We start from the raw sequence: 17,615 nt of genomic DNA, 5'->3' as shown, positions 1-17,615 counted from the left end.
CTATTTTAATTTAAACGTTTAACAATTCTAGTTCTTATGTATTCATCCGCACACACGTAGCTTAATGATTGTGTTTCACCTACACCACCACTTACAGACAGGAGAAGCAGACTGATTACTACTGTCAAGTATGTAATTGCAATATGACTTTACGCAGGACAGTGATTTAATTGTCTCTATAATCACCAAAAATCCAAATCAGTTCCTCCACACCGTTATCAAGACTGTTGATGACATTAAAATCGTCCCCAGGGATGTAATAAAGATGAATCTTTGATTGCATTAATATCCCCTCTGAAGGTTACTCATGTTTGTTTTTGTGTTCACCCATTCCACTTACTGAACTTGTAGACCTGTAAGCTGAATGAGATGATATATATTGGCCTACAAATAAACAGACTTATTTTTAGTGGAACACGTTGACTGAGGTGGACTGGTAAAATAAACTATAGGATAAAAGAACAATACTTGCAAGATATAAGCAAAAATTGGTAACAGTCTGAGACACTTCTAGTGTGACACTGTTACTGGGGAAAAAAAGCCCTTTGTGCTTTGGTGTAATACATGTTCACTCCACATGGGAGTGTTCAACCACACTAACACCAAAAGTCCAACTAGTGATTTAGAAATGATTCACAGCAGTGTATCACATCACAGACACTGAGCATGATGATTTAAATAATACATTTTAAGATGTTAAGATAATTAACCATATGTTTTTTAAGCATCCAGTTGATACATACATGACAATTTTTTTTTTTTTTAGCTTTAAGCTGAGCATACGTAAGTTTCAAAATCGCTGAAGAACAGCAGCAGAGATACACAAAGCATTTTTAACCACAATGCTGCGGTGACTGCTTATTATCATTTCCTGTCTTTTCTGGCATATGGCACGATCGGATGTAGCTTGTGAAGTACGACATGCACAACTACTTTGACACACAATTCAAGATTAGATTTTCTTCATTTTATATGTAAGGTGAGTTTTTCTAACACCTTACACTTTGTAATAAATTGATTAAGCGAGTCACAATGCACAAAATAAAATGTTTATTTAAAAAAAAAGGCATGGCACAATGAATCAAGACAATGTCGCTCCAAGACATCTGCCCCGAACAAGACTTTCTGATAAATAAGTCAAAGTAAGAAGAATAAGGCTTTGATTCAGAGTTGGCTGGCTCAAGTTAAAATTCTTCGCGTCAACAGAAATAACTTCCTCAGCATGGTGAGGAAACACCTTCAGCATTTTGTTTTTTAAACGCACCTCTGACCTGAAGTCTGAACTTGCTTCTTTTGTATCACAAAACAAATATTGATTGTACTTGATAATAATGATGATCATTATTATGAATTAAAATATCACTATTTCTAACTAGACCTGTTCCACCCATTTAATGTATACACCCAAAGAACTTGCACTAAAATGAAGAACTCTAACTAAGTTGAAGGTTTGAATGAAAAACCCTCAGCTGCCTGACAAGTGTTCACAAAGAGAAGTCCGAGCTGTGAACATGAACACAGACAGATTTGTTGTTAAATCTCTATTATTAAAGTCTGCTAACTCGACCCCGAATCTGAGCCTGGGACTCAACGAGCAAGATCGCTCAGCCTTATCGACAGCATGAGGCACAGTGACCCTCGCAAAGGTTTCATCAGAGCAAAAGGGTATTTTTTGCAGTCGTCTTTTTTTAACTCGGAGCATATTTTTTGCTCTGCCCCGGAAACGGAAATTCAGGCGCCCGGTTGAAGTGTCCTGTTAGGAAGATCCACACTGTGCCGATGATGAAGAGGAGAATGGCAGCCCAGAAACACACCTTGTCGATCATCTTCCCAATCAATACCCAGCTTTCAATTTCCTGTGTTTGGAAATCAAGTGAATATTGATTAAAGGACTAAGATAACAGCTAGCCTAAAACCATTATAGATAGGAAAACATGAAATCAATAGACATATTAAAAAAAAAAGAATTGAAATCGAATTGATGTTGGCTAAATGTTTAAAGTGACACTCACAGATCCAATGTTATTTTGTTGTCTCGTACTCTCAGCAATGAAGTTGCAGGCATCCACACATTGCTTGATCTCGGGGGCAGCTTGGGCCAAACTCTTATACAGGTTGGCTGTGCTGCTGACATCCATATTATCCACTAGGGGGGAAGGAGACCCAGAGTCAGACAATAGTATGCCACAACGTTGATGGCTGGTTAGATTTTAGAGACGGGTCATAGGTTTGAAAATAGACATCTTACCAATGGATCGTGTGAGACCATGCCTCTCTCTTTGTTTGTCGAACATCATTTCACTGCGAGGTTGTTTCAGTACATATTCCTCTGCTCTCTGCATGAGGCCAAAGGAGCTGCGGCGCCGCTCCCTCACTCCGTTCACCTCGGTTGTCACCTCACTGTCATCCACCAGTGGGGGCATGCCCAGGAAGCGAGGTACCATTTCCAGGAACACCTGCGGGAGGCAAAGAAGATAACAGAAGTTGACACAAAATAACTCTTCAATAGACTCATTTGACTCAATTCTGCTGCAGAGAATACACTTACATGTTTGATGGTATTTGACATGGTATGAGTGCTGGGGCTACGCAGGGAGAAGTTCAGCACCACTATTTGATTAGTGGCAATGAGAGTAGTGACAGACATGACAAAGATCAGGTACCTGATGGAGAACAAAGAGAAGATCTGTGTTGGAAACTCAAACTGCATGGATTAAAGAAAAAATAAACAAAAGAAGCCCAGCAGAGGTCAGCAGAGAACACACACAGACTCACTTGCCGATGAGAGGGACCGAGAGAGACGTCTCAGGGATCTTCTGGGCAATAAGAAAGAGGAAGACAGTCTGAGCCAGCAAGACAGAGATGGACACGGTCAACTTTTGTCCCCCGGCTGTGGAGGAGACAACAGAGACTCAGGAGACAGAGGAACACAGCAAATAAAAAAAATAAAAACAACAAAAACCAGCTTTGGGATCCAATACTCTCAGTACATTCTCTGTGCTCAGGCACTTTATTATAGCAACTAATTATACGGGGATAATGATAAAACATTATACTGAAAACAAATCTGCAAAGAGTGTTCTCTTCGGAATTTTTCTGACAACATACTTACTGACTACACGTCAATACTATAAGTCAATTAAAAAAATAACCTTTAATTCTGCTCTTTTTTTTATTAGTCAGAATAAGAGTAACTAGAATGAATAATTATTTTGGTTTTATGTCCAAAGTCCAACGTTATGACACTTCGCCTCATCTGAAACAATAATAATCTAACAGCTGTAGGGAATTAGACAACAGCTTCACTGACCTTGTGCAGGTAGGAAGTAGGCTAGCACCACCAACGAGGAGATGAGGGAGCAGGGCAGGATGATGTTGATGACGTAGAAGAGGGGCTTCCTTTGGATGACCAGATTGAACAAGATCTCCTGATATTCTAGGTCATCTGAGGTGTACCGTGTGTTGATCATCTTCCTGCCTGGACGATGGACGATGGCCCACTCGCCATTCTCTGAGGGGTGAAGACAGAATAAGCTGGAGAGGAATTGCGTGCTTTGAAAATTAGAGTGTTGAATGCAGACGTACTGTACCTGTGAAAGCCTCGGGGTCAATGTCCACCCACTCAATAGTCTCGCCTGAATCAGCGGTAGCCAAGATGAGGTCCACTTCATTGGCACTGTACGTCTGGGATCTAGGGGTCGTGGCAGGGACGATAGAACAGAACAGAAAATGGTTGTTACCTGGATGTAACTCCAGTTCTATGAGCATGTTTGTAGCCCTCTATTGGGGTTTGCTATTTGTTTAACCCATTCAGGTGCCATGTATGAAATAAAACAAACCAACAAATCAGCAATTATATATAGTTTATATATTGGAATGATATCATTGTTCCTCACCTGAATGCTAGCGTGCAGTTTTGATAATCAAATGGGAAGAAGGTGATCTCAATGGCACAAGTGCTGCGATAGATAGCAGGAGGCAGCCAGTACATCCAACCACTGCTGTAGATCAACACATTGGCGTAGTAAGCCACATCGAACTTGCCATCAATGCTGCAGAGATTGAGGGTAAAGAACATAAACAGCCACATGACACCAGACTAGATTATGTATGATGACACTGCAGGCGAGGAAAAAATGCACAATGTCACTGCCTTACTTGTTCTCCAGGACAATGTCAGGGAGCCAAACAGTCTTGCACGGAACACGAATAACGTCAATGTCATAATAGTGAGATTTGTTCCAGGCAAGGCGATAATCAGGCCATTGCTGTAGATGACATTTGAGAGAAAGGTCAACAGTGACATTAAAAACGAGACACGGCCGAGGGCTGAATAAGGGAGCAGGACAGAGTCCGCAAGGCAAAATTAACCGTACTCCCAAAAGTTTGACCAGGATTTGTACAAAAGACACAAAAACATATAAGTATGAAGAGAGGAAAAACTCACAATCTCAATCCACACATTACTCGTAAGAGTCTCCTCCTTTTCGTTCTGCGGTATAAGTGAAGAAGCAGTGTGAATATTTGAGCTGTAGATGTAGACCACACACTGCTAAAGTTACCACGCCAGTGACCTAACAGCCATTATTGTGCTCTGGCCAAAGTGCTTATTGTCCTGTGGGATTAATGGTGAACTACTTTCTTAAGAGTTGTGTAAATTGCAGCCAGGCTTTGATGCGACAACAGAGAGCTCTCACCAGGGAGATGAGGTTAGTGAGGGTCAGCTTGATCATAATCTCAATCTTGTCTTCGGGATGAACCACTGGACGAATATTCTTGTTGTAGCCTTTGAACAAGTCACCGATCAGCAGGGACTCCTCATTGCACTGCACTGCATGAAAGCAAAAATGAGAAATGGAGTGAGTTTACCTACATGTGTGATGGAATTACGTCTGATTAATATTTTATGATGGGAGGGGGGGAGAAACATCTTAAATAGTATTCAGTCCGAAAGGCAGGTAAACTAAGTTTGGGTCCGTTTATTTAAATGTGTATAGCTGTACTCTCAAATATTAACACTGACACCCTGCCACCATAAATGTTGTCAATACCTTCCAATCTTGTCCACAGTTGATTGAATAGTCGCTTTTGAGATCATTAAAGAAAAATGCTCTTGATAATGTGGAGAAAAGGAAGTGCAGATGCAAAATAAGTTATTTTTGTATGTACTTAGAAGCACCTATACTGTATGTTTTAACACAAACGTTTTAAGCCGATTTGACATCATGTGATATGTGTATGAAGAGTCTACAGACTATAAAGATGCTCAAAACGGCACTTAAAGGCAACAATGCCATCTGTCTCTCCTCCTCCGCTACACCATATTTCAGTATAAACTTGAAGAGGGACTAAGGCAGAGGTTATTTCCGACACATTGCCTCTTCCCTCCCAGCTGTCACTATCCGTAGCTCAGATTACACAGCAGCTGGGAAACTCGAAACTAGGACACTTTTAAGTCACGCTCAGGTCATCTACAATAATCATCAATTCCATCATTAAGCAAAGATGCAACACATACTACGAAGCAGTAAAGATGTCGTCCCCCGTGATCGATTCATTCCCAGGTCTGCCCGGTCCAAGCAGGCACAAACATGTCACATAGCGTCGAGCTATAATCGTAACTCTCCCGTGGGGGACAATCTGTGTAGTGGGCGGTGTGATGACACCTCACTTTCCAAGGGTTTGCCAGTTGCTAATGATTAAATATTGGTAAACAAAAAAGTGTAATTCCTGTGTATTTCATCAAAATCCAGCAGCACTGAAGCATCCCTTTAGGTCTTTGAAATGTAGACAGAAAGTTGACCGCCTTGCCTACTACTACTGCATCTGCTCTGGTGTTGCTACAATATATCTATAATAATACAGTAGAATAGCACTCCATGATTTTTGTACCCATCTACAAAAATAAGCATATAACAGAACAGTGGGAATGATCGACGGCTGCAAAGACACATTTCCATAGCAATGCTGGCATTGTAGTACAAAACAAAATATTACGAGCACCACAGCCTGAATGCAGAATAGTTGTATGGGAATGTATTTTTTTAGGAAACAGGGATGCACTCTACAATGGTAGAGTGCGAAACATACAATGATGTCTTACTCAACTCACACGGATCAGGGATGGCGTATTTTTGAAGGCCAGCCCCGGAAGTTAGCTTTGCAATGGTTACCTCAAAAAAAAGGGGGATTTTTTACTTTAGATTTGGGATTATTGCAGAAAATAAGCTCTGTGGCAAAAAAAACCCGTTTATGATAATGACACATTTTGTTTAGCAGGATGATCTTCACAAAGGAAACACCACTTTTGTGATTCCTGAAGCGTGAATGCAATCGGCAGAAGCAAAAAGTTCAAATTAGTTGCATGAGCGCGAGTATAGACAACGAGCCAGTGAAAGTGGACGAGTTGGTGTGATGATGTGTTATTTAGCAACTTGGTTGCAACCGCCTTTTTTAAAACACTTAAAAGCTTCAAAATTGACGAGGGGGATCTTCCGTCAGATTTCATATCGTAGAACAAAGCGTTAAACTCTCTTGAGCTTGTGTTAACCACAAACCATATTTCAGGCACCAAACCAAAAACCCAAGAAAATGGGATGATGGGAAAGCGACAGAGCCTGCAGGTGACCACTGAGGGGATGCAGTGCTGATCAAAATGGTCAAATGGATCGGATGTCTCGTAACGTTGGCAGATGAAATCGCTAGATAGCACGAGCTGTGAGTGAGAAAATATATGTGCTTCACCTGAGCAGACCCTTTAAGGTGACCAGAGAGCCGGTCACACAGCAGGTCAGGACAACATGGGCACCAGGTAAACATTACAACTTACATCACTGTTTGACTAGGGTAAAGGCAAACCAAGCTCACCCTAGTTGACCGTGTTGTCCAATGCACACCATTCATGCAACCATTTTGAACAAAAGTAGCAAAGAGAATGCAATTTCATCGAGCAAGAAGAAGAAAGAGTTTGTCCATCTTGCAGTAAGGCCTGTTAGCAGTCAGATGCTTTCCAATCCACTACACATCACTGTGTGGTCATCACTCGTCTGCATTGTTCCTCTTGGACGTCCTCAGTCCTATTTCCAGCATCCTAATGAATGCTTTCCAGAAGTCTACATTTCGGGGTCTGTCTCGTCCATGCCGGCGCCTCGTCACTGAGGAATGTTTAAACCACTCCGGTGACCTCTGCCAAGAAGACGGACAGGAGATTTGTCTACAGCTGTCGAGAGCAACATGTCACACCTCTTCCCTCCCGAGTGGCCAAATGGATTTGTAGAATCGTATGTTTTCAAACTTCCATCACACCGAGGCTCTCACTTCTGCTTCCACTACAGCCTTCGGTACCTTCCTGTTGCAGAACGTCATCAGAACAGCTTTACACACTCCGGTACTGCTGCTCTCAGGACAAAGCACAGACGACGCTCTGCCTTACTCAATACTTTTTTTGTGCTCATCCTATAAACTGCATTGACTTTGCTCAAAGAAATACTTAATCATGGGACAGGTTATGGAACAGAGGATTCCTGTAAACAGCGCACTTACTGTATGCGAGAAGAGATAAAAACCCAAACATGTTTTATGTCCGGTTTGCCCTGTATGCTACATGTGTTACAAAGTCATGCAAGTCTACAAATTAAGTGCATGGTGTCGTGCACGGATGTCAACAAAATGTATGTATGTATGCTTGCAGATCAACAGAAGGAAAATTACAAAATAGTCAAAAATGTGTATAATCTACACAAATTCAATGATTTACAAGAGTATGTGTTGAAGTTTTAACAACTTTTCCCGAGGATCTAAAGTAAGTTTTCTCTAGCATGCCAATCAATGTAGTAAGAGTTTTAGAGCTGGTTGTCTCTTTAAACGCTGATAATCTGCCGATCATCAGGCCTTTTGTGCTAAAAAGGAAGCCAGCCAGTCGATGTGCCAGAAGTTTTACACTAAGCCACTTACCCTGAACCATTAAAGTCCCGAGAACAGCTACGAGTCCAAAACATATCCACAACCTGCGTGCTGCCATCATGTCCCAACACCACTCCACTGCACGGCACTGCACTCAATCTAAATATTAAGCTTGAGAGAGAGAGAGAGAGTAAAGACTGTCGCCCACCCCGGCTGTTGCTATCCATGGCTCAGATTTCACAGCAGCTGGGGAGAACTAAACCAGGACTTCAAGTCACACTGCGGTCACCCACAATAATCATCATCACGATCATTAGACAACAACTGTCTGAGGCGATGCCAGATATTTAAAGCATTTCTATGACAAAATGTAGGCAACAGTTAGATTGTATGCTGTTTAACTCCAATATGATGGATGTCCAATATCCCTGCAATAGTCCTATACATTGTTTTGGATTATAATATTTCTAGTTTGATACGTGTCATAGATTGTAGGATTGATCGTTTCCTTCGATGGGAAAATCCCCAATGACGCGTTTTCATAGTAATGCTGACTTTGCGTATTTGTCCTGCATTTGTGTGTAACTGTTGTCTTAATAGAATGCGTGGGATCTGTGTGTCAGACGGAGCAAAGAAAACAACAACAACAAAAACAACATGGAGATACGTACACCCTTGGGTGCAGCGAGGTGTGCGGGGCCTGCTCTCTCCCTGCTATGTGTCTGGAGTATTAATACATACCGCAGAGCCCTTCAACAGCAGGACTCCAGGAGTGACAGAGTGAGGCGGACAATGCTCATAAAACTCCTCGGAGACAGAGACTTGGAACTGCTTTAAGATAAGCAGGAGAACTTTTTTTGCAACAGAAGTGATCTTGCTACAAAGGTAACTCCAAAAAGAACAAACCAGACGGACAACCGTGACGTATCGCTCATTTCAAATCCAGGGACTAAATTTGCTCTTATAATTAGTACTGTGAGTAATAGAAGTAGTGACACTCTGCAGGGACAAGGGCAACAGACTTGATTTTTTGGAATGTGCCATGTGAGTTGCACAGTATGTGATGTACTTCTAAATATACAGTTGGGGAAACAGAGATGAGCTTCTTTAAGGTAACTGGAGCCTCCAGAAGGCAGATTATATGTCTCACACTCAGTTCAGTTCAGTTTAGAGCTCAGAGACGGATGAATGGGTGGATCTGTCCGCTCACAGAGCAGAGCAAAAGATTAGATTCAGCCAAACATGGGTAAATTATAAGATAAGAGGGGCAAAAATTTTGCTTTTTTGACATTTTAAGATAAAGGAGCCTGTCAGCATACGGTTTAGGTCACATTTTCCCACTACACCCAGTCTGGGTGAAGTCCAGTGTTTACTCTTCTTACTCTGTGCAGCTGAAGCCAAGAATTTCTCTCAACTCCAACCAATGATATTTGGCAGTTCCTTAAAACAACTGACAAGGAGGCCTCCCTGTGCTAAATGTCAGGCAGATATGCTGTTTTTTTTTTACAACAAGTGCTATAAATATAGTTACATCCAGTGAAGCATGTGGGTCACAAACATTGTACGTAAATGCGGTTGGACCAAGAGCTGTAATTTGAATATACAATGACAACATTTTTTAAATCGCCAGTGCCTGCTGTGCATCAATGAATCATTCACTCTGACGATGTAATCCTCTGTTCAGGGATTTACATAAAATGTTTAAAGCTTGTTGCCAATGGAAGTCGCATCCACAAGGTCACATCCACAACAATCAGTAACAATCATGCTTTTTTTTTTCCCACATTACATTTTGAACGTCTGCACTGTTACCATTATGTTCAATCATCCAGCTCTGGATATATGTGCTCTACTTAAATTTAAACAAAAAATGATGAAGCCTAGGAAAAAAAAGAAGCTGATGGAGAATCCGGTGTGATTTTATCCGACAGAGACTAAATACCTCTTTCCTGCTCCACTGAACCCGCATACATAAATTAAGTCGAACAGCGTGGTGTCATGTGTTCCATGTGCTTAGTCTACTAAGTACTTTGCACCTGTGCACCTTGTCAAGCATAGACAGCTTTCTGCTTCTTTTTTTTTTTTTAACCAAACATACATTTTTGAAGGACTATATCTATTTTAAAATGAATATTATCATAGTGAGATTATCACATGTTTTCACAGGGATTCACAGTCTTCCCTTGTCAGTTGTTGCCCATTAAAAATGGGATCATTCATTGGTTGCACATAGTAAAAGCCCCATGACCAGCCCCTCCCAGCCAAGTAATTAATGCCCCGGCTTTCACCATTTTCCCGCTCCTCCGCTGCAAAATACCATTGTTAAGTCCCTCTTCAGGAGCACACATGTGGTTTGGCTTGAGTGTGGAGTTTAATCATTGTTCATCTTCCCCCGCAGCAGAGACAGCAAACCCAGTGATAGCGACCAATCAGTGGGTTTCCCATGATTATCACTATCAGAGGTGATAATCATGGGAACACCCTTTATGCACTACGTCTTCACTCCAGTTTTACTGACATGTGTCGGACTTTAGACTCCAACAATCGGATATAATCTCTAAATAATAAGCATTTAGAAATTCAGAAGGACGTAGAATATGAATCACATTTTGTAAAAGATATGGTGACAAGGGAAAGGAAATTAGATCTTTTTCTTTCCGAAATAGTTTCCCACTATGTTTGGTGGAACAGCAGATGTCTTTGTCATATCTATTAGATTAGCGTGAATGGACATCTTTGTTCATTTGGGCGTCTCAGCTAGAATAAGATTGGTAAGACTTTGTTATTCATTGACAAACGTGGATTTGGTATCACATCACTCTTGTCAGCTGATTGCAGATTGTGGGATAACACAATCTGCTTTTTAATTGATCATTACAGAGGTTTAATCCAGGTTTCAATAAAGAGATAAGCGTGTGGAAACATACATTTGTATACATTGAGAGTGTCCTGAGATACTCATATGTTTCATGTTATACTCCCATTTAAACCAACTGAAATGTGTGTCAGCACTGTTGTGTGTGGTAGTTGTCGAGGTGCTGCTAATGGTGTGTGTGAATGAGTTATAGAGCGAGAGAGAGAGAGAGAGAGAAGGAGAGGGAGGAGGGAGGGTGGTAGTGGTGGGAGGGGAGGAGAGGGAGCAAGTGTTTACTCTAACTGACCAGGAATATAGCGCTTATATAGAAGATGAATCTGGAGGAAGGGGGTTACTGGCGGACAAGCTGCGTTGGCTCTGCATTATCAGCCAGCGGCTGATCTCTGGACTCTCAGATTGAGCAACACCCCAAGAGACAGGCAGCTTGAAAATCAGTCAGAAACAAAGACAGGAAAGAGGAAAGACGTGAATCAAAAGAAAGCCAAAGGAAAACCAAAAAACTGAAAGAGCGGCAGCAGGCTGAGTTGTAACAGTGCGGCGGGGGGAGAACAGCTGCCGTAAAATAGAGTTAAACATTACCTCTGTGAGGTTCAATGGGTGAGAGAACTTTTGATTTAAGGTTTTGGGGAGGAGTATGAAAGATTCGCGAGGACGGGGGAAGGGGGGAGGGGGGAGGTGGGGGTCAGAGTCAGGGGTCCAGCAAGGAGTAATTGTGGTGACAGCCAGTGCAAGGGGACAAGGACCCTTGTGAGACACGGAGGAGTTAAAATATAGGGACAAAGAGAAGGAACCGAAAGGGACCGGCATACCCCAAACTGGACTTCAGTATGGGTGTTAAGAGCAAGGCTGCTGCTGCTATCGTAGTCCTGCTGCTGTTCTTCGGCTCCCTGTGGATCCGTGAGTATTTCTGTATGTGTGTGTGTGTGTGTGTGTGTGTGTGTGTGTGTGGTTTCTATCTTGTGCTAATAATCTATACAATCCCTCCCTTGTTTGAAATGCATGTGCTCCTCGTCAGGAATGTATCACATGGTGCGGTGGCTGCGGAATCAAGCATGATGGTCACACCGCTTAGTGCTCACTCTTCATGCTCAGAAATTTAATAACATAACAGAAGTATTTCTACGTGTGATTTGACATGTTTTTGGGCTGTGGAATGATACAGTGACTTATTTGTTTTTTTTTACATGAGCTATTTAAGTCACATCAGATAAAGTAGTGCCTCAATAAAGACTTTTTATACATGATGAAGATTCTTGGGACATAATGACATCTAAAGGTTTATAATGCAAAACAGCTCCAAACTCTTTGTATTTTATTGTGGGAATCTTGGACTATTTGACTAATATTTATATATTTATATTATTTAACTGTATCTTGTTTTATTTGTACATATGTAGACTTTTGGATTGAAAAGGAACCATTACATTTATTTATTTTCTTATATTAAAAAATACTGTACTTTATTATTGTCATTCTATACTTTTTAAGATAAGTATCAGTAGTTTTTCACATGGGAACAAAAATCTGGTAAGCAGTGTAACAATGGGATCATGTGATCTTTTTCTGTTGCTTGGATTAGAGTCAAAGATTTGAGAGACTTGAGTGAGATTTCAGAGTGCATACTAAGCTGAAAGGAAAGTTCAGTAGGGAGCATGAGCAGCCAGCTCTGCATCCTCATAGTAACTCAGTTAGGAAACTTAAATATAGATACAGCTCTTAGCGTGCGGTGGCAAACTTCCCTGTTGACATTTTTGGCATCGTCTACAGGAGGTCACACACAAGTTAGAAATGCATGTTTATAAGACGGGCTCGGTGTTGAATTTGAACTGAGAGAGTTCGGTAGCTCATTGAGGCTCACTGGCCAAGTTATCTGACAGGAAGCCCATTGTTCATGAAATTCTTCCAGGGTCAGTTTGGAGGCTGATGTTTAATGACTCATGTAGAGGAGCACTGGCAGATTTGAAGGCTTTTGGTTGCAAGGTGGTCGGATACACCTGTTCCTTGCCTGTGTGGTCTGGAGACCTGCAGAGGCCTCCCGACAGGAGGTCCCAAATCAAAGTGTGGATTAGTTTGACCTCAGTAAGCTGAATTCAATATACCAAGATATAGACCTCTGGTATATCAGTGTAAAGGGGCTTTTCATGTCAGTTATTTTTATAACTGCAACTTATCTATTCCTATATAGTATTGCCACAGTACACTAACGGTTCATGCATGGGTCAACGGAGGCATGTTATTAGAGATTTTTAATGCGGTCCAAAATTGATACCAGCAACTTGTCTTGTGCACATGATGTGTGCTGAGGAAGTCAGGGTTTTGTAACAATTGAAATCTTTGTCACAGGCTGGAATGAGCTCAAGGGGATTAAAACTCAACATCACGGCCTGCTGTTGAAAGAATGTTATTTTCTGCCTTGTTTTTCTATCCGTCTATCTACTTGTCTTTGTGCTGTATGATCTTAAACACTTGGGTAGGTAACAGTAGAGAAACCAGAAAGAGTAAGATATTTAAAAAATGATCCGGTGAAGAGCCATGAGTGTGCACAGGTACGCGGTTAACTAGATAGCTAGATAGTCTATCAGATAGTCTAAAGTTTTATCTGTAGGACAACCACTGAAGTTAGCATCACGGTCATAAGATATGTAAAAAATTCTAAATTCACTAGAGGGGTATCTACTTACATATTTATATCTAAAATGCATTTCCCTTTTTTTTTTCCTTCAAGTGGAATTAATCAAGACTTTTTTAATAAGACTATATACTTACTTATTCAAAGTAGCTATAATCAATTTTTTAAATTTCATTTTTTACAACATAAAACTAATGAGAATCTGACAATATAAAAAAGGGGTCACTCGTTGTAATGAACCTAAAAATACTTAGTAGCTGAATCTGCAGCTCATCTCAGCTTTAAGGAGCTTTATAGCGAGTTTCAGCTCATTGTTTTGCTCCTATAACGGGTTTTATTTTTAGCCGTGGCACGCAATGGTTGTAAGGGAAAAAGCTCTAAAAACCCTCTGTACACCACACAGACAAGGTCACACTGTAGTTGGTGAACATATTGGAGCATTTAGCAGCTAAAGAGCTGCAGATATTTTCCCTCGGGAGTCTGAGACATAAAACAGAGCTAAAAAAAAAAGAGTAAATGTTAGACTTACATTCATCAGGTGACCTGAAACATGACTCCAAATGATTTAATAATGTTACTCTGTAACTGCTGGATGCCTACATAAGTTATCTATATTACAGTAAAAGGATTTGTCAACATTGTGAACACAACCACAAATCTGTTATTGCAGGTTTAATTCTGTATAATTAAACATGGAAATGCATACTAATAAATATTTAATTTTGACGTGTTAAATGCAACGTACAATGTCCTTGTGTTGGAAACAGAGTTGCAGTATTATCAGACAAAAAAACGTCTCTGGAATGAAACACTAACAGTTTCTCTTTATAATGTCTCACTGCAGAGGGAGGTTTGGATTACCACTGGGATTCTTGTTTGAAAGGATATAATCAGGTGAACACGGTGAGACCACACACAGATTATAAAGCATTTCCTCACTTGCTACATTTCTTCCACGAGGCTGATTTTGTAAAGCAGATGGCTAATTTGAATGCAGTGAATCACTTCCGCTTTCTCCCTTTCTTTGTCCCTCGTCAATCGGCCCCACACTCGCATACCGCCCTTCCCCCCCCCAACTGTCAGCTTCACCAGCTGTACAACAGCAGTGAGGCAGACGGGGCTGAGGGCCCCCAGGTCATCGAGGGGTGCCCCGGTCAGACCTTCCAGGTGTCACTCCTGCACTCCCACCTGCTGGCTGCACCGGCCTACACCTCGGACGTGCTAATGCAGCCATATCTGTCCAGCTGGGACGAGCTTGTGAGGTAAACTCATCAGATAAAGCAGGAGCGGTAGATTCATTTACAGCCACTATAGCAAGAAAGAAGCAATTCACGGTTTATGGCATGCTGGACTCTGTAAGATGATTCATCTTGTTCTGGGTTTACTCCTCCAGGTTTATGGAGGCGCTGGGCCCCATGGTGGGACTGATATCTAAAGAGATTGAAAGCAAGACTTCCATAATCCGTCAACTGGCCCTGTTGTCAGAAGGGAACCCTGAAGCAGAGATGGGCCCAGATATACACTCAATAAACAGTGTGAGCGGAGAGGCTGGGACAAAGAACGATAAGGAGGCCTCACAGCGCGCCGGCGCTTATCACTCTGTGCGCTCCATGATCTGGGTGGAGCTGAACCGAGGACTGGTGGACTTCCACCACCAGACGGACTCTGGATGCAGGACTCTTCTGCGTCTGCATCGCGCTCTGCTTTGGCTGAAGCTCTTCCTGGAGAAGCTGGCTGAGACGCCGGCGGCCGGCCGGCTGAGGAGCCCCTCGGAGCTGTGCAGAGAGGCCTACCAGAGCACCCTCGCCAACCACCACACCTGGTTCGTCCGCAGGGCCGCCGAGCTGGCCTTCATTGCCATGCCAGAGCGCGGTTTCTTCTTCAGGCTGGTGTGTGTGCAGAACCAGGAGGAGCTGAACACGGTGCTGAACAGAGTGGTTCGGGCCATCGGGGAGGTTTATGACAGGACGCAGAAGGCCCTTGAGGAAAATAACATGCTGGACTTGCCATAGAAATGGGGCTAATCAGACTTGACCATATTTGCACTGTTCCTCATGGTTTCCTGGGCATCACACATTAACGTCTAGCTAAAAAAACGTGGCGTTAACTTTTCTCAAGGAAACACGAATAAACTTTTTTTCTAGCTAACATTCACACGTGCCATATCCCCCCCCCCCCCCGAACCAAAGTGCTGCATCAACAATCAACTGATACGGAAAGTCAGTTTGCTTTTATGAGCTCATGGCTCGGCTTCTCACTTAAGAGGCATTTTGAAGACAGCTGAGGCATTCAGGCTGGCTAAACACAGAATGTGAATTATTTAAGCAGGTGCACATAATAACATGGGCACCACACACCTAAAGCAATCCTTTGCCACACCACTGCGATAAATGCGGCATTTGTTAAGCTTATAATGTTCTCAGCACGTGTCACAGGGGAGGTGATTTTGTAATTGATTGCATCAGATTGTACAGTTCAGTACAGTTTACATTTTAAATTCTATTGAAAGTGTGCTGTTTTAATTGCAGCTAATGCTTGGTGATTTAGTATACTACCTCCAAAACTGGCTTGGTCTAGATGCCTTGTAGCCCTTAAATCTGGGACCAATCTATCCCAAATAAAGAGGTATTACACACAAAAAATCAACATGTGCTGAACAAAGGACTAAATGGAGCTTCATAGCATCTGTGGTGTGTGTGGAAAATACACGTTTCTGTTATATATTGTACATTTTTCTATCATGTTAATAATTATTAAATAACATAACAAAAAAAGAATCCGGATGCCTATTTTCTGACTTAGTCTGATCAAGTAATGTGATAACTTTGACATTTAAATGCCAATGACTGAACTGTGTAATGCTATCCACCATCCAGCAGAGGTTCTCTCTGCTACAGAATAATCTTCACTCATCATCGTAGTGGATAAAATCTGCTCTGTGTGATACATTTTGTGGAAATGGGCTTTTTAAACCCCAATACAAATGCTGTTCCCCTCTTTTTAGCTCTTTGTTTGTAAGAAAACATTAGATGTCATGGCTTAAATATTAGAAAAAGTCCTGATCCGAAGAATATGTGTCAGATTATTCAGGATTTTTATATATAGAATGTGTGTGTAACAGAGAGAACAGCATGCGTAAGCACCGGCGCTACTCTTGATCGAACTATTTTAAAGCCACAAATACCACTAATGCCACGTAATCCTGACTCTCTCTCCCTCTTCCTGGACTGTGCTCTCTCTTTCTGAGGAGGAGACAGTGAAGAACGGAGAGATAAGGATAGAGCCTGAAGCCTCGGTGTGAACAGGAGACAGGAGCCGGTTGAAGGTCACAGAGCGGAAGTACACTTCGCCTGTAATCTTGTCAAGCAGTTGGCGGCAGACTAAGGTGAAGCAGCCCCCAAAGGAAAAAGCAATACCAACTAAAAACAGAATTCACACATTTCTGAGCTCTGGTCGATCATTATTCATGATTGTGAACAACCATTTGTTCTACTCGAATCCAGAAACCTTTAACCTGCACTGTGTGTAGGAGGATGACATGTTGATGGTGGTATTTCCACCGCGTATTCACTTCCTCTTGATACTCTTGTGAAACTAAAGTGTAGAGACTCTCACTAGTTCACAGATGTGAACATTACCTTGACTCCTTTTTGCAGTATGTGTGCATCGTATACGGTGCACACTGGCGCTGTAGACTGTGAGGATTATGGTGAATGTGATAACATCACGCTTCTTTTGACACTGGCTGGATTATTTTTCTGTCCCCTGCAAACAGCGGTACTCTATTTGACTACATTAGGATTCATAATAAGCGATGAAAAAGAGGATCAACATTGGCATTATGGCCATTCCACTTTAAAAGGTGCAATGTGTAAGATCTGGCCACATGCTCCAAACAAATAGGGGGAAACATTTCACCTCTACTATTGGGTCCATAATCAATTACTGCCATTAGTTAAAAACAACAAACAACAAACAGCAACTACTAACTATTAAGGGCAAGAAAGATGCAAAATTCTAAAAACCATCAGGTATGGCCAATATTGTGTTTACATGCAGCTAAATGGGGGTTGCATGACCCGTGTGCGCTTTGATAGCTTAACATAAACTACCAAAGCGCACATGGACCTTCTACCTTCAAGGTGATTGACAAGCCCAGACTGGAAGCTGGTGACTCACTGTCACCTCTATGAGTGGCATTACACTTCA

General features: G+C 41.8%; 2 protein-coding genes across 3 annotated transcripts; one reads left to right on the top strand and one right to left on the bottom strand.

Annotated features, from left to right (window-relative positions):
• Nucleotides 1-1,035: 1,035 nt before the first annotated feature.
• Nucleotides 1,036-8,049, bottom strand: chrne (cholinergic receptor, nicotinic, epsilon). 2 transcript variants are annotated; one of them, XM_079172367.1, is made up of 12 exons: nucleotides 7,954-8,049; nucleotides 4,698-4,831; nucleotides 4,448-4,492; nucleotides 4,159-4,268; nucleotides 3,897-4,052; nucleotides 3,591-3,691; nucleotides 3,311-3,511; nucleotides 2,776-2,890; nucleotides 2,549-2,663; nucleotides 2,249-2,456; nucleotides 2,013-2,146; nucleotides 1,036-1,856 (listed from the first exon to the last, which is right to left on the bottom strand). In XM_079172367.1, exons 1-12 carry the CDS (start codon nucleotides 8,021-8,023, stop codon nucleotides 1,689-1,691), a joined length of 1,557 nt encoding a protein of 518 aa, XP_079028493.1. In that variant the 5' UTR covers nucleotides 8,024-8,049; the 3' UTR covers nucleotides 1,036-1,688. The 2 variants fall into 2 exon arrangements, with proteins under 2 accessions (XP_079028493.1, XP_079028494.1); XM_079172368.1 differs by having other exon boundaries at nucleotides 4,698-4,826; nucleotides 7,954-7,998.
• Nucleotides 8,050-11,482: 3,433 nt separating this feature from the next.
• gltpd2b (glycolipid transfer protein domain containing 2b) lies at nucleotides 11,483-16,167 on the top strand. Its single transcript, XM_079171236.1, has 4 exons — nucleotides 11,483-11,674; nucleotides 14,251-14,309; nucleotides 14,490-14,668; nucleotides 14,800-16,167. The coding sequence occupies exons 1-4, from the start codon at nucleotides 11,605-11,607 to the stop codon at nucleotides 15,416-15,418; spliced, it is 927 nt and encodes a 308-aa protein (XP_079027362.1). The 5' UTR covers nucleotides 11,483-11,604; the 3' UTR covers nucleotides 15,419-16,167.
• Nucleotides 16,168-17,615: the final 1,448 nt, after the last annotated feature.

This window comes from Pholis gunnellus (assembly GCF_910591455.1).
Source record: "Pholis gunnellus genome assembly, chromosome: 13".
NCBI lineage: Eukaryota > Metazoa > Chordata > Actinopteri > Perciformes > Pholidae > Pholis > Pholis gunnellus.
The sequence above is the reverse complement of the archived record's forward strand: the minus strand, read 5'-3'. Positions and strand labels throughout refer to the sequence as shown.